At 49.9% G+C, this 20,908-nt stretch overlaps 6 protein-coding genes across 6 annotated transcripts; 2 read left to right on the top strand and 4 right to left on the bottom strand.

Moving 5' to 3' along the window:
* Positions 1–1,000: 1,000 nt before the first annotated feature.
* On the bottom strand, positions 1,001–2,636 carry FSUBG_11818 (methionyl aminopeptidase; the record flags this gene model as incomplete). Its single annotated transcript, XM_036676541.1, has 4 exons — positions 1,001–1,191; positions 1,250–2,062; positions 2,123–2,311; positions 2,612–2,636. The coding sequence occupies 4 exons, from the start codon at positions 2,634–2,636 to the stop codon at positions 1,001–1,003; spliced, it is 1,218 nt and encodes a 405-aa protein (XP_036532721.1).
* Positions 2,637–4,532: 1,896 nt separating this feature from the next.
* FSUBG_11817 (Snf5 subunit) lies at positions 4,533–6,712 on the top strand (the record flags this gene model as incomplete). Its single annotated transcript, XM_036676540.1, has 2 exons — positions 4,533–6,338; positions 6,404–6,712. The coding sequence occupies 2 exons, from the start codon at positions 4,533–4,535 to the stop codon at positions 6,710–6,712; spliced, it is 2,115 nt and encodes a 704-aa protein (XP_036532720.1).
* A 759-nt stretch (positions 6,713–7,471) lies between these two features.
* FSUBG_11816 (sister chromatid cohesion PDS5) lies at positions 7,472–12,005 on the bottom strand (the record flags this gene model as incomplete). Its single annotated transcript, XM_036676539.1, has 3 exons — positions 7,472–8,047; positions 8,098–11,523; positions 11,577–12,005. 3 exons carry the CDS (start codon positions 12,003–12,005, stop codon positions 7,472–7,474), a joined length of 4,431 nt encoding a protein of 1,476 aa, XP_036532719.1.
* Positions 12,006–14,908: 2,903 nt separating this feature from the next.
* FSUBG_11815 (uncharacterized protein) lies at positions 14,909–16,172 on the top strand (the record flags this gene model as incomplete). Its single annotated transcript, XM_036676538.1, has 3 exons — positions 14,909–14,942; positions 14,999–15,110; positions 15,173–16,172. The coding sequence occupies 3 exons, from the start codon at positions 14,909–14,911 to the stop codon at positions 16,170–16,172; spliced, it is 1,146 nt and encodes a 381-aa protein (XP_036532718.1).
* A 527-nt stretch (positions 16,173–16,699) lies between these two features.
* On the bottom strand, positions 16,700–17,931 carry FSUBG_11814 (mRNA guanylyltransferase; the record flags this gene model as incomplete). The annotated part of the gene is made up of 2 exons (XM_036676537.1): positions 16,700–17,687; positions 17,750–17,931. The coding sequence occupies 2 exons, from the start codon at positions 17,929–17,931 to the stop codon at positions 16,700–16,702; spliced, it is 1,170 nt and encodes a 389-aa protein (XP_036532717.1).
* A 716-nt stretch (positions 17,932–18,647) lies between these two features.
* FSUBG_11813 (sorting nexin-41) lies at positions 18,648–20,763 on the bottom strand (the record flags this gene model as incomplete). The annotated part of the gene is made up of 5 exons (XM_036676536.1): positions 18,648–18,743; positions 18,789–19,922; positions 19,972–20,238; positions 20,294–20,544; positions 20,664–20,763. 5 exons carry the CDS (start codon positions 20,761–20,763, stop codon positions 18,648–18,650), a joined length of 1,848 nt encoding a protein of 615 aa, XP_036532716.1.
* Positions 20,764–20,908: the final 145 nt, after the last annotated feature.

Below are 20,908 nucleotides of genomic sequence, written 5' to 3'. Positions count from 1 at the left end.
GTATCTGTTCACGGACTTTTGGAGCATAATTTTAGCTCATACATTCCCAAACATTTCATGTCCAACTCTTGGGGTTTTTTGTTTTCTTTTCGTTGTCTTGTCTGTATGTGACAACACTCAAGAAACTCGAGAGTAGCGTCACTCATCATGTTGTTTGTATGAATGGATAAATAGGGGCTGGGCTTGGCTAACCTCCCATATCTGCAGCTAAGAGTGCGACGGGTATATGATGCCCTATGTCAACAGTAACAGCGATCAAACTGGCATGGCACTGTTGGTACCGTAATGTGTTCAACGACGACTCAACCGGGCCATCCCTTATCTGCAAGTCCCGGCACTCGAGGCAGCCACATCACCGATAACTGGACAACTGTCTGACTTCTCCTCTCCGCACCTTGCTACCATATATCGTCATAAACCATATGCTGTTGGTGGGTCTGCTACCTCAACGGGCATGACAAAGAGTGGTTCACGCTCACTCAGCACTTTGGTATTTAGCCCCTGCGCAGAAACATATATAGGCGCGCGCAGTATCATGGGTTCTCCCTAATTTGCCTTCTCAGTCATATTGCCTCTCGCTCGCTAACCACCTTTGTCAGTCTTATCGCTATTGTGCCCAGCCTGCCGTGGTACGCCTCAACGACTCAATCAGTTCGGTTGAACTTTTGCAAACATGCATCACATAGACAGAATTCCATGGTTCATCAGTATCAGGTTGTGTTAGACTTATATATATCTTTCTGGTCATGCCAGACCACCTGGCCAACACGGTGGGTTTCGCTTTCCGAGATTCCAATCATGCATGTTGACCATCCAGCTGCTCACTCTGTTCGATGGAATTGTTTTTATCCGCACAGCTCGTCCAATGGTAGAGATGCTTGTGAGCCTGAATGTTGGGTTTGCATCCTGTTTGACTTGGTTCTTGTTTGCGTATCCTCGGGTTCTTTCATCAATTGTTCAGTGACTCTCCAGCTTGTCCGTCTTATCTCGTCGTTTTCTTTTACTCTTCATCGTCCTCCTTCTTGGCGGTCTTCTTCTTAGGTTTGCTCTTCTTCTTGCCGGTGTTTCTGGCCAGGGGCTGCTCCAGGATGTTAAGAACCTCCTCATCCTCAATCTTCTTGTCGGACTCATACTTCTCGAGGTCAAGAGGAGGTGGGCCACCAAGCTTGGTGATACCGTTCTTGGTAATGGCTACACGTCGTGTCAGTATCAACTCTCGAACTGGTCAACCTCTCGATGTGCGACTTACCAAGGGTTGTGAGATATCGGGCGACAGGGGAGTTGTCCTTGTCACCGACTAGCTCATATTGGCGGAATACATTGCCTCGGACACATTCGACGACACCAGACTTGGCATCACGCTCGTCTTCAAGCTGTCGCAAGCTGAAGGGGAAGATGCCGAACTTCTTCTGGACTTCGTTGAGGATCTTTCGCGAGGTGGGTCGCTTAAGACCGTAGGTCTGGTTGGTGCGGCGGTGGAGGGTAGCACGCTGATCAAGACCCTTTACCTTGCCCGAGCCCAGGCTGACACCGGTCTCGACACCCCATACCTCACCAACCTCAGGAACGCCCTCCCCCTTGGTGCCCTCGGCAGGGGCAAGGACAATCTTCTTGCTTCCCTCGATCTCGTTGTGGTCGAACAACCAAGAGGTGGTGCTCTCGACAAGGTTAACTTCGTAGGCCTTGGTGACCTTCTCCAGGAGGCTGGTGATCTTGGCCTGTGTAGGAGCCTTCTGAGAGGCAGCCTTGGCCTTCTCCTCCTCGCTGCCCTGGGTGAGGAGACCAGGGGGTATCATCAGTCGCAGGAGAAGCTCGTTTACATAGTAGTTGGCGAGAACCAGGTCAGCGGTGCGACCGGTGATCTTGTCGCCTGCCTTGTCCTCTGGGGTGGCAATCACGGTGTCACAGACAATGGAACCGAAGCCATCGATCTGGGCGCCTAGTTGGATCTTGATAGCCTCACCATCCTTGATCTCGGTGTTGGCCTCAGCCTCGTCGGAGGTGAGAGGGGTATAGGGAGTGACGTAGGACGAGGGGGAGACAGTGGTGGGGTGGGAGAAACCTTTGAAGTGGTGTCAGCTTCAGCGATGTCCACTGATCAAGTTTTGCGTGTGTGACGAACCCTTGTTGATCTTCTTTCCTCGGTAAACCTTGGCAACCTCTTCTTCGATCAGCTTGTCACCCTGCTGGCAGATGTCGACGATCTTGGCGCCAGGGACGACGAGCTTGGAGACCTCAGCAAGAACCTTCTCGGAGATCTGAGCGGCGGTCTTGTACTTGGTAAGGGTATCTGGGTTGGCCAGAGAGTAGTCTGCGCGGTTATGTCAGCACAATAGAGTTCAATGCGACGAAATTGGTGTGCCCGTGTGAGGCCATCGCGGGGTACTGATGATGACGAGGGCATTCACGGTAAATGTTGTTGTGTGGTGGCGGGGCAGTGAGGAGCAACGAGGGGCAGCAACAGTCAGTGGTGTGCCTCCGACGGGACAACCGCCCAGTTCACAACAGAGCTGCGAATGAGCTCTGAGATCCTACATGGAATGAAAGGGGAGGGAGGGATTGGACGGGACAGCTAATTGGAGCTTTTTCCGGAGGGGAGGGGGGACCTCACCGATTTCCTTGGTCTCGGACGACATGATGGGCAATACTGGTTGACTCGTTGGATTTAAAAAGGTGAAGGTGAAAGAAGAATTGCAAATGCAAATGCCGGGGAAGGGTGAATGAAAGAAAGCTTGAGCAAGTCAAGTCAGGTCTGGTCCGTCGCACGCGCACACACAAGAATCAGAATCCAATCCAATACGAATAGCGCCCAGTGTGGAATGGAGACTTGGAAGTGGGGTTTGAGCTGCGAGGGTTTCGACAACAGGGTTTGGTTTGTTCTACCTACCTTAATAAAAAGGTGCAGAGCCAGGTATTTAAGTTAGTGGAGGATAGAGCCTGGAGAGGCAGTATTTATTTATGACCTACCTTACTACACCTACTATCGACCGGATTCGGCGTCGGGTATTTGCCTACCTACCTAAGTACCTACCTACCTACCTACTTGCTTACCTACCTACCTGTAACTACTATACCTTACTTCATTGTCGTGGTTTGTTATGACTCTCCCCGACGTGTAATTGCATAACATATTTGGCCTCCTGTTGGCTCAGCTCATGCCATTCCTCGATGGCTCAACTGTAGATTACCTACCTGAGTTAGTATCAGCGAATAAATATCACTTAGTGTGGGCGTGTTTGTGTGCGCAAGCAGCCGCCACATGCTTGCAGACAGACACGGACGTCCATGAGGAATCCTTAATGGTCCAAGCCGACGATATTTACTTGGTAAGAAACGGTTGCTCTGATATGGGAGCCTGGATATGTGCTGTATTTCTCTACTTGTCCACTTTCTCATGTTGTTATAGCCACCGTTTTGGTGACACAATTCATTTATTTATGTAGTGTCACAATCCAGGCAGTCTTGGTAATGAGGGGCAATGAACACATCCATGCCACAAATCATGACTTCATCTGGCCAGCCCTGGGCTATTTCTATATTAGGTACCCTCCGTTGGCTACCTACCCTAAAGTTCCCAGGTCCCCACGCCCAGTAGCCACTCTCGAATTTGGTTTGCTGCTCCAGGGCGATTTATCAGGAGTATTACTGTGACTACTGAGCTTTGGTTACTAACTGTATTCATTTTCTTGGCTGTTCGTGAACCTTGTCACAAAAGGTCATTGACAGGCTTCTGAGTTTAAGGTTATGATGTTGACCTGGGTGATGTGCAGCTTATAATGGCTAACTCAAAGATAAACAACCTGTACGTGAAAATGTATACATATGGAATCTAAGTTAATAAGTTAACTTATCCTGCACAGGTACTGCAGGTAATTTGGCATCGTCATTTGATAGAATATTCAGAACACGGGGTATCCCAAGATATATCCGAGAAAAAGAAAAACAAGACAGACTACCTACGTACCTTACCTAATATGTACCTAAAGGGAATAAAGAGTAATAAGTAGGTACCTAGGTACTACAAGAAAGCACGCATAAGACATCACATCATCTTAACGACGAGCAACTCCATGTCGAGTCTCAACTTACCGAATTACAAGCCACACATAGATACAAGCAGATGTGGCGTAGCCGAGTCGAGATACTTCAATCTCCAAGGTAAATCATGCTCTAGGAATGTACAACTACATCCAGCCACAGGAGGCCCTGGCTGATCAAACTCCGGCCCCAGTCGCAGCGAGGCCCGGCAGAAATCCTCACGTCCCCCAGCCTGCACCAGCATTGGCGATCTACTGAACTTAACAAACCGTCAAGCCTAAGGTTATCGCCTCGCGCTTTTTAACCTTCAGCCTTTCACCCAACAACGCCGATTCCACCGGCCAAGGTCAACGCTCAGATAAGACATCCATCCAACTATCCGCCGCGTACTGAACACAAAAAGTTGTAAACTCTCGCTTGTTTCCTTTCCAACGCGGCAGTTCCGCTGCGCCGCGATCCGTGACCGCGACCCGCGCCCCCGTTACCGTCTGAACATGGCCGCTCAGCCCTCCGCGTCGACGTCTTCGGCGCCGGCCACGGGCTCGGCTGCCACAGGCGCAGATAAGGATGTGTCCTCCTCGAACTCCCCTAGTAATATGCCGGTGCGCACGAAGGAGTCCTTCGATAAACTCATGGTCGAGCGATACATCACCCGCGATGCCATCGCCGCCGCCGCGCTCGGCGGTCAGCTCGACCAGACACGCAGGATAATGAGCGATACGCGCGACAAGATCCAAGAATACCGCCAGGTCCGCACCGAGTATCGTCAATGGTTCCCCCCGTCGAGGCTCTACGGCGGGGGCTACAATGGCTTCGCCAATGGATACACAGAGAACCAAGGACCCTCACGAATCATCTATCCCTCCCAGAAGCCCCGACCTGGCCAACGAACGACGCCTCCCCTCAAGTACAAGCGCAAGGATATGCTGAAGCAGGCCGAGCAGCACGAGGAGCTGGTCCCGTTGCGCTTAGAGGTCGAATGGGATAAGATCAAGCTGCGCGATACTTTTACCTGGAATTTGCACGAGAGGCTACTCCAGGTCGAATTGTTCGCCGCGCAACTTGTCGAAGATATGGGCCTAAAGCCCCCCGCGTCTCAACCGGTATACGAGCAGGTTGTTCATCAAATGCGAGAGCAGCTCAATGACTTCTACCCGCTGGTGTATTCAGAAGATGATGCGCTTGACCCCGAGCTCCCCTATTCAGCATACAAAAACGACGAGATGCGAATCCTCGTCAAGCTGAATATTACGATTGGCCAGCATACCCTTGTTGACCAGTTCGAATGGGAAATCAATAACCCGTCCAACTCGCCAGAGGACTTTGCTGCCAACATGGCTCGGGATCTGTCCCTATCTGGCGAATTTACAACCGCCATCGCACACTGTATTCGAGAGCAGACGCAACTCTTTACCAGGAGTCTATACAGCGTTGGCCATCCGTTCGATGGTCGACCAGTCGAAGACCCTGATCTCGTCGGCGCATTCCTCCAGACGCCTCTGCCCACTGTCTTCCGACCGCAGCAGCAGGCCAAGGAATACGCACCATATCTCTACGAACTCAGCGAAGCAGATCTGGAGCGGAACGAGACGATATTCTCCCGCGAGCAGCGTCGCCAGAAGCGATCGATCAACAGAAGAGGAGGTCCCCAGCTGCCCGATCTTAGAGAGCGGCAAAGAACCATTCGAACGTTGGTCGTCTCTTCTGTTTTGCCTGGGGCTGCAGCTACCATCGACGAGAGTAGACTCTACAAACGGGCTGCTGGACCCAGGGCGAAGCGCGTTGTACGTGATGGAGAGATCTCAGATTCGGATGATAGCGACGATTCAGCTCCTGATTCACCCGCCCCCTCACAAATCACGGGTGGTACTGCTCGAACACGAGGTATGCGCGGTGCTGCATCTGCAGCTCAGCAAAGAATGGCCAACCTGGGCCGGTCTGAAACCCCTGAATCGAGTGCCATTACACATCACCACGAGACTAGGACCTCCCGCCGGTTCAGAGAGGAAACAGAGGAGCCCTTGCAGTTGATCGTGATACTCAAGTTGTCCCGCGACAAGCTGAGGCGGTTGATGAACCGCGACTACTCAGACTTGAGGCCGCCATCTCAGACACCAGTGTCCTTCCCACGAGCACCCAGCGCCTCCACCCCCTCAAGATCCATGCCACCGCCACCTTCGACCCCGTCCAGCGCTATGCCTCACGCTTCAGCAACTCCATCCTCGTCCCTTCCGCCAGGTCAACTTGGCCGGCTACCGGCCCCTCCGACAGTTCCTGGACAGTCTTCTCACATGCCATCAGTAGGTCACCAAGCCTTTGAATAATACGCACACCGACAGTGGTACTGACTGCAATGCTTCTCCAGCCCCCGGCCCCGGAATGGCTTGTCAATGCCCTCAAGGATTTAGAGAAGACCTATAACCGTGGCGACAGGTTCGAGGCCACGATGAAATACTCCTTTCTGCACCCCGTGACAGAGCTACCTATCCAAGGCCAGCCTCTGCCCGAGGGTGTTAAATATGCCTGGCTCCCGCGTATCCGCTGCCTGGACTGTACAACTAAGCTCTATACACCTGGCCCAGATATGACGGTCAAGAAGTTTGAGACCCATCTCGATTTTTCAGGGCACAAGAATGCTGTTGCTAAGCGCGTGGCGAGAGAGGCAAATCCTTGAGTTTCCGATTTATTATGAGGGCGCTTCTCAAGCAGCATGTGTAACAGAGGTTTCGCCACTGTAAAACAACAACAACAAAAACGTATACCTTACTGCTAGGCCTTGTTGTCTTGGGCTGCATCTTGCTCGATGACAGAAGGGGCGTTCTTGGTTCTTTGCAAATTTACTTGGCCTTAGGATTTTCACTTTCAAAGACAGAGTATGTGACTGGTGGACTTTCATCATTGTTTTGTACATAAAGCCTCGAGTTCTGTGAGCATAGAAGGAATGACGGGGTCATGAGGAACCGACGAAACGAATAGCTGTCTCCCCGTCCTCAGGTTGATCTAATATTCATTTTGGAGTCTATGGGAGAACTGGGCGCTGTACAACTGGGCTAGGACACGGAGTGTAATATCAATATCAGAGCGTTTGCTTGCTTGTTTCTCATGCTTGACATGTATAGCTATGACTGGCCTTTTAGGTACATATAACATGCAGGGTCACTCATGACTTGTAAATCGAGATTGAGATGTCTTGAAAACGAAATGCTATTGCTCGAGTCCCGTATGAGAGGGTATACGACATGACAATTACCCACAAACCAAAGACTCCCTTCCCTGTATGATAGAAGTCAAACGGACTCCACGAATCCCATCAGCTTTGTCACCACTCTTGTATCTATATAAGAGAGAAGATCAGACCCAACAATAATAGAAGAGGCATGATTTCAAGATATTGGCATACTGTAATCCCAACCATGATACTTGGGCCCCTTGATTACTCATCAGTATCAATTTCCATATCGTCTGTGCCCTTGCCTCGTCGTGTCCTCGTCGACCTTGTTGATCGTTTTACCTCTGCAAGAACACTAGCCTTGACAGCTGGCTTAGACGCACCCCTGCTCTTCAGTGCCGGAGCTGTGTTTCTTCCGTTGGATTGGGCTTCTTCGGGCTTATCCGCTTCCGGCTCCAGAGGCTCGTCGTTGTCCGATGCCTTATTACTATCGCCATTTTCATCTTCCTCTGGGGGAGCATCCGAAAGCTCTGATTCATCGTCGCCTGAACTAGCCTCGCCACCTTCACTATCATTCTCTGGATATTCCCAGTCGGCCACGCCCTCCAGCATTTCCTCCTCGTCTTCCTCGTCTTCTCGCTCTGTATAGACAGACACCTTATGAGCTCTACCACTGCGACGACGTTCTGAAGGCGGTGGTGTGTCTTTGACTGGCTTGGATTTCCTAGCTTTCGAGACCTTTTTGGGCCTGCTATCACGCTTCTCTCGGATGACTGTCTTGATTTGAGTTCTCGCCCTCTTTGCTGGAGGATCCTGCTTTTCTCCCGTTGATTTTCGTTTCTGTGATCAATCATTAGAAGTAATCTCCTTAGGGACTAGGGAGCACAAACCTTCTTGCGATCGGCAGCTTTGAGCAGTTCGTCCAACTTCTCGTCCAGCTCTTCAGGTATATATTGCTTCTGCGCAATCTCATGGGCAACACTACTCGAGGGCAAGCTTTGCACAAGACCGTTTGGCAGGCCAACATTGCCGGAATAAGCCTGGAAAACCCAGTTCTTCCTCTCTTGCCACTTGCGTGTGACTGCCATTGCAATATCAGCCAGCACGTACATCCGCTCGCTAGCCTCGGGGTTCAGTGCATCGCGCGTTTGCTTGACACGCTCAGCGTACTTGTAGATCAATGAAATGTTCTCTTCTGTCGCACAAGTATTAAGATAAAAAACGAAATAGTTGGCGAAATCAGCCAGGTCATCAACGTCAGAGCTGTAGTCAGGATGGTGAGCGAGTAGAGGAATGAAACGGCTCATCATGGCCTCGAGTACGTGAGTCTTGTTTTGAGCAAAGAGTCGTGCTCTGGATCTCAACCAGGTTTCTACCCGGCTTTTGAGTTCTGCTGCTGGCTCGAAAGCAGCCAAGAAGAGCATTGTGTAAAATCTTGCCCGTAATCTTCCCTGAGTGATGTAGCTTTGTAATTTCTCCATGAAATGTCGACGAACCTCAAGTTCCGTGTCTTGCACGAGCTCTGCAAGCTTGTTGAAACTAGCGGGATCAAACTCGTCGTCGTACTTTTTGACAGTACATAGTTTCAGGATCAGAATTCCAGCAAGAAGTCTGAGTCGTTTTTTGTGAGCCAATGGAGTATCCTTGACTTTGCAAAACTCTCCTTCTTGTACCACAAATTCTTTCAGGAGTTTAAAGACCAGTTTCACTCGAGTCAGGGAGTCATCGTCGTCCTGATTGGCAAGCGCTTGATTGACCAGCGTCTTCATGGCAAGGCATTTCGCTTGTAGTTCCTCATTCAGGTCCTCATCCTCGACCCATGAAACCTCAGGGTTTTTGTCATCGGTACGTACTTGACGCAGAATCTGCTTGATCGTCAGGTCGTTGATTGTCTCATCAAAGTCCAGAGTTACTGTTGGTGCTAGGCGCTCAAGCTGGCTGACTGCAGCCAATCTCGTCAAGAAATGCGGCGAGCCATACTTGAAGTCCTTCATGATTCTTTGCAGAAGAGCAGTGGCAGTAACTTTACTCTTGTCATCGTTCTTAGCAAGCAGAATGTTGACTGCATACTTGGCACTCCTGGCAGGAACACCGCATAAGGCGTAATCCATAAGAACCTGTATGAACTTCTTGTCATAGGTAATTTCCTGGGGATATCTTTTGGAATAGGACGAGTATGCCTTGAGAATATCCACCATGGCGGGCTCGTTAGGCTGGCTGCCTGACGGTGCTTGACTGATGATCTCCTTTCTGAGATTGTCCGAATGAGCCTTGAAAAGCGCAGGATTTCGCTGTGATATATCATTTAAGATCTCATGGGCAATTGTAGAGAATCCAGCTTTGTCATTCTTGGAGTAGTCCATAATCGTAGACAAGTGACTCCGATTGTACATCAAAGAGCCGGCCCGGTAAATTAGAGGGATGAGGGTATCCAAACAGCTCGCCGACCCTGAGTTACTTTGGACCTTGGCAATCAACTCCTTAATGGCTCTTCGAACATGGAGATATTCGGTATCGGATGCGATAATGAACTTGAGAAGCTGGTAACAACGACGATCGTTGAGTTTTGCGAACTTCTGGAGATCGTTACGGACCTTGAGCGGATCCGGGAAAAACGCACAGAACCACTGGAAGGTCTTGCTCAAGGCGGCTTTGACCTTTTCCTCGTTCGCATTGATCACCCCACCGTTATAGGCTTCGCACTGTTGAATCAACACTTCAACTCCCTTGGCAACTTGGGGCTGACGGGCTTGCATAATGAAAAAAGCCCTCTTGGCCGACGCATCCAGTGACTTAAGCAACAGTAGGATCCTCTCTGCGCGAATCTTGTCCTGATCTGACTGGCTATTGGCCGTCTGTGACTGAGAGGCCGCCTTTGATTTTGCGCCTTTTATGAAGGGATACTTCAAAGGGACCAAACACTCGAACATGACCCGTTCAAGAAGAATGATGAGATCCTCATCGCCGACATACCACACATTGAGGATACGGGAAGGCACACCGCCTAAGCAGGATATGACAGCCTCTTGCCCATCGGCAATCTCTCCAGCACCAACTGACCACAACTTTGCCAGTAGAACCATGGCTTCAACACGTACGGCAGGCTTCTTATCACGAGATCGATCCGCCAAACTGGCAAATATTGAGCCAGTCTTCTCTACACCTCCGAGAGCTCCAAGTTTCAGAACGATGTCACGGAAGTCGAACAGCTCGACTGCCTGCACTGCAGCCAACCGAACTTTTTCTTCGCTGTCATTGAGCTTTTCGTAGAGTGCCTTGATGAGCTCATTCTCCTCCTCACGGCTGAGACCAATGCCCCCTGCAGACGTGGCCAATATATAACCGGCAGCAGAGATCCAGGCCGCACGAATGATGGCGGCCTTATCGTTCTTTCTCCCAACGAAGTTGCGATAGGCGGCATGATGTGTTTGAGCAAAAGATTGAGGAGAATAAGGTTTTGTCAAGACGTTCTCGACGGCTGGGGGAGTATCGTCCAGTAATTTTATGGGTGGATAAGCCGCTGGTTCCAACGAAGGAGGAGGTGGTGGTCCTGCTGCGCCAATACCTGAAACCATATCACCAATCGTCTCTGTGGCGATTTGACGAAGATGCACATTATCGGCTGAAAGCTCAGCATCGAGCTGGGGTACCACATTGGAAAGAACTGTAGGGGCGGCTCGCCACAGTTCGCGGATGAGTAGATGGGCTTGACGGAGACTCCTCAGATCTGCCTCTGATGGGCCAAGAGTCCCGTCTTCATCATCAGAATCATCCGGATGTCGCTGCACATTGGATTTCGTAGCGAAGCCGGAGGCGTTAAGGATAACGTCACTGAAGTATTGACTTACGTAACGTGCCATTTTGTCGGAACACCCATTGCATATATTTTTCGCCATGACATATGCTGGTGGTTCTTCCTTGATAAGAAGAGTGGATTGATTCCCGTTCTGTCCTTTATGTCGACTTCCACCGGGGGGGGCAGCTCTCAGAAACTGACTGATAATCGCGTCGACAACAGAAGCTGACACACTCTCGGCCTCGTCAATCAACTGCATTAGCATTTCTGTCAGGTGAATCTCAACATCTTTAGCGACCTGTTCCTCAGACGCTGCTCTAGAACCAGACGCCGACACTCCGTCAAATGTGCTGTTAAAGAGCCTTAACAGTAAATCGTCAGCATTTGAGATTTGGTGGAGGAGCAAAATACTCTTGACTTCCGTAAGAGATGCCAAAACGTATTTGTGCTGGCTGTCATATGGATTTGTGGGATCGTGCAGAGCCGGTAGGATATCCTTGATGAACAAGGTGAATATCATCTGGCGCATGTTAGCATGGTACAGGTACAGATGGAAAATCATGCCGAACACACTTTGATTTGGTCGTCAGTAAAAGGAGCATCGGGAACAAAGAGTCGAAGAATGTCGACTAGGCAGCATGCTGTGTATGCCTTGACACCGCCATCCTTGTGCTGTAGTAGGTTACGGTGTCCTAATTGTTTGGCCACATGCTGGATGGAATCTAGGTCGGCGGCGCCTTGATCGAGATCGGAGAGTTCCTTGGATAATTTATCGAGTCGTTTTATCAGAGTGCTCGTAGGAATTGGCTTGGCGGGTTTCCAGGAAATTTCTTCGTCGAAAGTCAAGCTGCGCTGCTCGCCCTCCTCCTCATTCTCCGAGTCATGATCGCGCTCTTCGCGTTGTTCTTCTTCGTGGTCTTGCTCGTCTTCCCGCTCAACGACTTGCTCCTCTTCCTCCTCCTCCACTTGAGCAGGCTTTTCGACGCGCCGACGACGCGCCATCATGCGCTATACAAAATGCGCCGATTGAAGGCTTCTCTTGAAGGAGCTGGAGGGCGTAGGAGCGAACCCAACAATAATGCTTCGGCTGACGGCGTGTTTGTGACTATTTGGGCTGGTACGAAATTTGGGGTGCGTATTGGTCCTAACACTGCATCGCATGCGCTTGCTGTACCTAAGACCTGAACGCTGCAATACCAGCACCGTTGGGGATAGCGCCAGTATAGTAATTTCAGAGCGATGGAGTTGGTCAACGTAAAGACAGCAAAGTCTCAAGGGCGACGATAAATTAAAGGCTAGACACGTAGTATGAGAGATGTTCTTGTGATAAGCGGAGGCGTGTTCCGTGCGCGCGACGCGACCTTACTTTTGGTTTTGGACGTTAGCCACTCCACCTCCACTTCACTTCGATGGGGGGGCGGATGTTGGCAGGGTTGGGCGGGTGGGTGGGGAGGTAGGCTAGGGGAGGAAAGAAAACTGAGGACCTTGATACCAGATGACAAAAAGACTTAGGCAGCTTTAGCCTAAACTTAGGGCACTCCTCACTTAAGTTTATTTTAGCATCCTATCCTAAAGTCTTATGTTCTCTTACTCCCTGAAGATAAAGTAAGTAAGTAAATAGCGGTAGATAGCCAAGCAGCATGAACAGGAGCTTCCTTGACCAAGCTACCAGAACCTACTGAGCTAGGTAAGGTACAGGGTAGGTACCTATACCTTAGTACTCCGTTAGTAGGTAATTGAGTCACTGCCTGAACAGCCCGGGAAGTTGCCTCACCAATAAGATACGCCCTTGATGTTTATGCTTCTACTCTATACCTACTGTGTTCATACTTACTTACCAGCCACATAAACTCTAGCCCAAGTCTCTCCCTTTTTTCGATTTTTTTCTTCTCGAACACAATTGCATGACTATTGAACCCCCTTTCGACAATCTGGAACGTCATTGTTAGTTTATGTATTGACTGAGACGGGGAGTTAGCTCCGATCTGGAGCTTTACACTGAGACACTAATTTGTTCTTCTCATGATCGCCTATTCATCCTTTGCTAGAGTGCTCCCCCTATCTTGGAGATAGATATACCTAGCTTTAACTAAAACCTCCATTGTGAGCTACCAGGGGTTTCACATCTGGTCATGGCTCCTAGTTGGGGATTATGTAGCCCACGGCGTCTGACAGTTAAGTGTCGTTCGGGAATCGTGGGGGATACCATATTCAGGCATAGGTACTTCTAGATATGTATACATTTAACTGCCTCCTAACTTACCCACTGCCAAGATAATCGAACTCCACGTTGGTAATTGAAGTCAATGCGGATGACCCATGGACAGAGATATGTCAAGGTCCCAAGTGAACGGCTCTTAAGTGAGAGTTGAGAGATAGCAACATCATGAGCACTACCTGTATTACCTTGTCATCACATATTTATCTTCGTATCTAGAAGCTCATCAATTAACCGATGTTCTCAACTCGGCTGGTTCTGCTGGTACGTACATGCACGGCATTGGATACAACCTAGTGTTGCAAACACGGTGATACCTCGAATCGTTGCAACAGAGCCGTTTATGTACGACCATGGTATGTTTGCTTCATTTCACCGTGAGGCGAATCTGACACACAGAGCCTCCATTGTGAGGTTTCATGCTAGAAAGTTCCCTTGTGGTTTCGGCTTGGAGCAATTTAGGATAGATGTCTGTTGCACAAGTTTGGCCGCATCGTTTGCCGTATGTCGAATCATTTTGCTAGCCTGTAAGTGGCAGCCCACGGGATAATTAACTTGTACTCGCCTATGAAAGGGGATCTTACGCGGATGGAAATGGAAGATATTGTTGCGTGGGTTATCCCCATTGCCTGTAGTGCTTTGGCGGCAAGCTGCTGAGTACAAGTTGAGCCGTTGCCCCTTTAGAAGATGAATGCGACCTCCTTTCCTTTCCTCTTATTTCATGCCTCTTCTCCCTCTAAAACAGCCTGGGCTTTTTAGTCATATTTCTATTAGAACATCTATTTAACTTCTACCTATCTAATAATCGACCAACGGCAGAACAAGGCAACTGAAATCGCTGTTGTTTAATGTAAGCCATATTTTCCGTTCTTCAAGACTTATGATCGCTGCTTTACTTCGAAATTCCATTCTCCCAAAGTAGGTGCTAGTAGACAGGATGTTGAGAGCTATTGCAAGCCTTAAGTCTGCCACTGGCTGCCAGCTGCCATATCAGAAGCTGCCAACAGAGCAATATGCGGCCCTGCTCTTGCTTGGTGTCATGATGAATCACTGCCTCTCCTGCTCTGTTCATTGATTTTGCCTCCTCTCGCCGCCAAGGAACCTCCTTCCAGCCCTACTTCTTTCCTTGAATCACTCGACAGGCCGTCCGCTCCTTTCCCTCTCCCACCCTTACTACATCTTCCTCTCCTCGTCTCTCGTTTCTACTCTACTCCTCCATCTCCCAAGCTTCGTTACTCCAACGTCGTCTAACATAATTTGTCTTTCCAACCAGAAAAGGCCTTATTCTATCCACTCGACCGGTACGTAAGTGTCATTTCATTTTCTATTCTTTTGCTACTCATATCACTCACTGTTCTTCACTTGGTCTCGGGTGGCAGGTGCTACATCGCCCTCATCACGAACTGCGCTCGCGTCCTTTTGTTTACCTGGCTAATAGCCTGCTAATCTTACTAGCAGTCACTTTGATTATCAAGTATTACTCACTATCAATTTTGATTCAAGTACGTACACAGCTGCTTTCCAGTAGTCCCCAAGGCTGATTTCATCTCCAGTGGCGGACTTGATGGATTCCGAGAAGGGCTTTGCCCAAACTCCACAAATGTTCGGGGGTGGCGAGCGGAAAAGATCTAGATTCTTTGTCAAGCTGTTTTTTGCTCTTCTGAGTATCATATGTGCAATTCCCCTCATGTTTGGCATGGGTGTTGTTGGCGCAGTCTATGGTATGTTTTTGGAACTCACTGTTTCCACGGCTTGCGACAAACTGACCAAGTAATAGTCAATCTCTCTTACCAGAATCAGACAAACCGCGCAGCCGATCTCCGTCCAAGTGATCAGGTGCACAACATTGCTCGCCATCTCGAGAGCACCGGTGGTCTATACCCAATCTCGTATGTCCCCGACTCCCAGGTGCTTTTATGATGCCCGAGAAACCACTGACACCTAGAGGTAGGACTAAGACGGCTCTATCTACAATCTATGGTGTCAGCTACACCTCGAATGCTGATGTGGTCACCGAGGTTGCAACCGTTACTGGAACTCGCTATGTCACTGTGCCTGGTGAAGCCCTGTCTGTTTCTTTCGCCACACGGGAGAGCACTATCGAATACTGTGAGGTTCAGATCGTGACCATGACCAAGAGCTACACGGTCACTGTACCTAACGACAAGATCTCCCAGGGCTCATCGGGCGATGCTGTTGGAGCCACCGTGACCGGCAACCCAGAGACTGTGACCGAGAACGAGACTGATTTCTCTCTCACCAGTGGTCCATCCGATGCAACCATCACCGGTAACCCAGAGACTGTCACTGAGAACGAGACTGATTTCTCTCTCACCAGTGGTCCATCCGATGCAACCATCACCGGTAACCCACAGACTGTGACTGAGAGCAAAACCGACTTTTCTCTCACTCTTGGTTCATCTGATGCCCTCACCAGCTCCAGTCCTGAGACCACCGCGAACACTTTCGGGGTATCCTCGCCCCTCCCCAAACCGCACACAACTATTACCATTCAAAGTCTCTATCCACCTCGGGAAGGTCTGAGCACTATCACCCAGTACACCACTGTTGCGAAGACCATCACTGCTCCCGACTCATTCATCACTGTCACTTTGACTAGCAAATGCCCTGAATGTTCACCCACCGTGTCCGTTTCTCCTACCAGTAGCACCACAACGACTGTTTACGAAACTGCTGGTGTGCCCCCAACCTCTACAACAACGATCATGGTTCCGCCTCCTGCTTACCCACCTTACCCAACCGCCAACAATACCTTACTCCCAGGTCCATCCGGTAGCGTTACTGTTGTGCCTACTGTGTCTACTCCGCCTCCTGTTGTCGTCTCAGGAGGCACCAAGAAGCCCGAGCCTCGTGGGTGGGGAGGTACCAGCGGAACCACTAATCTTACCTGCACCGTTATGCTGGTTGCCATTATCATGTTTGCGCTCTGAGCTTTGACGGGGCCATCGGCGCATATGTTGTCCATTTGAGAAAACGTGATTAAGGAAAGGAATGGCAAGAAAGCACTTGCAAGACTTGCAAGGGACACGTTAGGAGGATTGGAGTTTCAGGGGTCAGAACTGGCATTGGACTTGGTATCCAAACTGGAAATGGAATCGAGATGATCTGTAAATCTGCTCTTGGCTTGCGCTATGGTGCGTACCTAGGTAATGAATAAGGGGACGCCGGGAACCACCTTAGGTATAGATTAAAAAGTTCAATATCGCAGCATGGGTAACTTTAATTCGGCACCGAATTCTTGATGTTGATGTTGCTTGAGGTTTGTTAAACATCTCAAAGTTTCATGTAGGCTATGACTGTATTTAAGAAGATGCGTCTGTCGAAATCAAACTTGCGAGATGCTACACGGTGCAGTGGTGAAAATATGAGAATCTCGTATCCATAATCCTTTCCCAACGCCTTGCCCCATCGATACAGAACCAATATCCCCAGACGCCGTGTTTGCCTGTCGATTATTCTATCTTGCAGGGCCTCGGCTCGCCCGAGCCTTCCAGGCATTCTTGATTTCCCCAGCTGCTCTGTACAGGTCCTTTTCCGAAACCCGATCCTCGATGCTTTGGAGCACACTCTTAGTTGTGCTGATGTGGTTGGCCTCGTTCTTATCGTCACGGAAGCGCACAATACGCCACCGACCATGCTCGTCGATGTTACATTCGACCACTCGCCAGTTGAGCGGATCGCTGAGCGACTTGAGAGTCTCCCACTCCTCCTCGGAGATGAAGACGCTGTTGAAATACTCGTACTTTTCAGGGCCGCTGCCCCCGGCATAGACGTACAGATCAGCCTTGGGGACGCTGTCATAATCAATGAATGGCTCAGTGATACCTTCGCGGCGCTCCTCGTCGCTGGGCTCAACTTCCACAAAGTCCAGGGACAGGCGGCAATCTACAGTGTTCTCCTCTGGCGGCTTCCATTTCAATATGTGGTTGTCGGTGCCGTGTTTGTAAGCAGTGGTGCGACAGGTGAAGATGAGACCGTCGTTACCGTGCTTTAGCTTGGGGAGGATATCTCTGAACATCATATCGATGGCGTAGGCAAACTGGGGTTTCTTCATCTCCACGTAGAAGGGCTGGAACTCTAGTTCCTGAGGGTATTCCTGATAAAGCTTCTTGTAGGGGCGATAGAATCGTTGATCGAAATATGCGAGCCGCTTGTCGAGCGTTCGTTCCATGAGCAGGGCACCATCCAGCACCAGACAGTCAAAGACCAGAAACATGGGGACGCGCTTCCCGTCGGGGCCTGTGTCCCAAACCAGTTCACCGTCGATCAACGTGTTCGTGTGGAATGCTTCCGGGGAGTTCTCGAGAGGGAAGTGCAGGCTCCTGTTCGTGATGAACCAAAAGTCGTTTTTGCGATCGATTAGGTAGTGAGCCTCGTTTCCATTCTCGTCTGTTGTCGAATAGAGGAGATATCTGATACCGTCGGACTTTTCGACTACGTAGTAACTACAATGCCGCCGTTAGCTGTTGGTCCTAGGTAACGAGATAGCGTTCCATGTCAATCTTACTCGTGCTGAGCGAGCTCCTCGAGATGCTGACGGGCGAAGCTTACGGGCTGCGCGCCGGGAAAGCCAGTAGCAGACCTGTTGAGAAGGTTTGCGACCTCCTTGCGCATTTCGTGGAGCAGTTGTCCTTGAGCCTTGACGCCTGGCTCCGCGATAGAGGCGATGGGCCCATCTTGTTGGGCCATCGCGATGACTGTGGTGAGGATGCACTGGCGGAGGTTTGATTGTTGTTGCGACAATGAAGCTACTGTCCTTTATGATAAATGCTTATCGATAAGGAACACTTAACAAGATCGCATACTATACCTACCGGCACCTCATTGTGCTCTCAACCTCTAATTGAGGTCCTCTTTGGGAGATAGGATCTCTTTGAGAGTATTTGAGAATTTCCATTTTCATTTTAATCATCATTATATCTAAAAAAGGTAAAGAAAAAAAAAGATTTTTGCTCTTTTCTGTTTGTCTACCTATGTAGTGTTCTTGTGAGAGGAATGGAGATTTGACCTTCAACTAGCATATAACAAGTTGAGTGAGGTAGGCTGCCATTTAGGCTATACCTAACCATATATATACTAGATTTCATTAAAGCACATTTTTCTTCTTCTTCAGAGCCAACTTGCAATGTTTGCTTGTAAGGTCTGCATTCCTGTGGCACTTGTACGGTTTTCAGTGTCAGACTTTTGGCTGTCCTGGCAAGACCAACAATTCATCAGAATAAGACAACACGAAATTCACAGGATTGCCCAACTTCACGATAAATTATAAGTAATACAAGCGTCAGTTCAGGACCGCAGTAGAGAAGAAGCCAACGAATTATGTGGGAATATTATTCCTCTCTTCTTATCATCTACGGCTTTCGAACCATCCCATCAGGCACGCAAAACAACAGAATACAACATGTTTAGGACTCATCAATCTTCTCTACCTCTGCTCGAGCTTCCTCCCATTGTTGCTTACTTTTCTTGGCCCACTCGATCTGGCTCTGGGCGTAGGCGAGCTTGTGGATGTTAGCGATTATTCAAGACTGAGCTCATAAACTCACCATGTAGCGTCGCAAATCGTCCTCCTTGTCCTTTTGGAATCGCTTCATATCCTTTAGAACACTCGCGCTGGCTTCTTTGACATCGCGTTCCGAGATAACCTGGGCTTGTTCTAACTGACCGATGCTCTCTCTCGTCTTTCCAATCAAATCGCGGCGTGTCCTCTCTGGATCGACGTCAACGACTCCTTGTACTGCATGTCGGATGGGTCCAAAGATCTTGTTCGTTATCGAGTTCCCACTGGGCATCTTCTTATGAGACGGCGCACTGGTACTCCTTTCGGGTAGCCCCTGGCTGGCTGAAGGTGTGTGCGAGGAAAAGTCTCCATGGGTCCCAGGAAAGTCAGAGTCGATGGACTCGGTGTCGTCCTGGCCACCATCACGCCGCTGATGAGAGGACGGCTCCTTAAGGCTCGTCGATCGCTTTGGTGGTGGTGATATTTGCTGACTGCTGGAGAGGTAATTCTCAATCCTTCGAGCCTCGGCTTCACTCTGCTCTAGTTGGTCGAGCAGCGCTCGCTTCTTGTTCAGCTCTTCGCTAGTCAAGTCTTGCTGCACACGCTTAAGCACACGATACTTTAGTACACTTCGAACAACACCCGCAAATTGCGCATGCTCACGCATGGGTTCGGCAAAGCTAGCGCCTAGGGAACCTGAGAGCTCCTCTGTGGCGATATATGAAAGATCAGCTGCCTGGCCTATTCGCTCAATGGCCGGTCCGAGTGACGGTGCCTGCTCTGAAACCGCAAAGGCGTTGTAGACGGATCCTAGCTCACAGAGATCGGCCGCCAATGAGGAGAGGTGACTGAGGGTTCGTCTGTTCACCTTTTCCATTGGGCCAGTAAGAAGCTGTTCGAGTTCTTTGATCGAGGACTCGTATGAGATGAAATAAGGGTCCAGCTCCTGTTCGCCCAGATTGTGACCCTCAGGTGGAAACCGGCCAAAGGCGTGAGGCCCTGCTTGTATGTGACCCGAGCTATTATCATGATTGGTACCGGCCACCGTCTTGAGCTTTGCCGATGCTGCCGGGATTGGCAAGTAGCTGTGCGCGGGAGTTGGGTTTGCGGGATCCAGCGGAGGCGCTTTCAAGATCGACTTGGGAATTGACGACACGGGATGGGAGTGCAAAACCTCGCTCTATTATGCAGTTAGTAGTGGCATCTGCGCTTTCAGAGACATGACATACCCAGCTAGCATTAGGGTCCAGGAATCGCCACCAAACTCCATCTGTTCGGATTTCGTCCATTCGGCGGCAGCGATTTAAGAAGACCGCCAGCATGCGCTTTCGGAGATCAATGATTTGCTGGTCCTGCTTTGCATTCGTCGGGTTCGCAGCATAATCAGCCATTGTGTGCTTCTCAGGGATGGGAGGAACAATTAAGGTAGGGTGAAGGCGAGTAAGGGCATCGCGCAGAGAAGCAAACTCTGAATATCGGCGGCGCACTTCAAGATCCTGTCACGTAGTCGTCAGTGAAATACCTCGGAAGACCAGCAGTAGATGGACGTACGCCAGTCTTAATAGTGTACACGATATATCTACCGCCGCTCTCTAGACTCTTGCCAGCATCCGTGATGACTATAGATAATTTGGGGTTCTCATATAGGATCTGCTCGATGCGACTGTCGTAACCACCAGGCTTGCGCTTGGGGCCGGTATCTTGCGCCGAGTCCCCATCGTCATCATCACCGCCGTGGCCAAACTGGCCATGCTCATCATCGCTACCGGATGTTGGTGTTTGAGGTGGCTCGAACGATTGGTCTGAGAGAAAATCGTAAGTATCATTGATCGCTTCCTCGTCCTCTGACATAATTGAATAAACCATCTCAGCGACGGGTTGGGAATGTTGTCTAGTGAAATGGTATGGGTAATCGACGTACAATTACGAGTTGACGGGGAAGTCGGATTGACAGACGATGACTGCGAGTCCCGCCTGTCAAAGCTGGTGCCGTACGGGTTATTGTCCTCGTCATTCCACATTCTGACGACTTGCTGAGTGCAACCGCGAGAGGTGCTGCGGAAAGAGGTACTCAATACAACTCAAGGTGGTCTATTTCGCGCGTTTAAGCCGGGAGCCTGGACAGAAAGAAGCTGGTAGGCTGCGGGTGAAGGACGAGAGCTTCGA

This window comes from Fusarium subglutinans (genome assembly GCF_013396075.1).
Source record: "Fusarium subglutinans strain NRRL 66333 chromosome Unknown NRRL66333_c0000235, whole genome shotgun sequence".
In the NCBI taxonomy this organism is placed as follows: Eukaryota; Fungi; Ascomycota; class Sordariomycetes; order Hypocreales; family Nectriaceae; genus Fusarium; species Fusarium subglutinans.
This window is presented reverse-complemented; position numbering and strand designations above follow the sequence as displayed.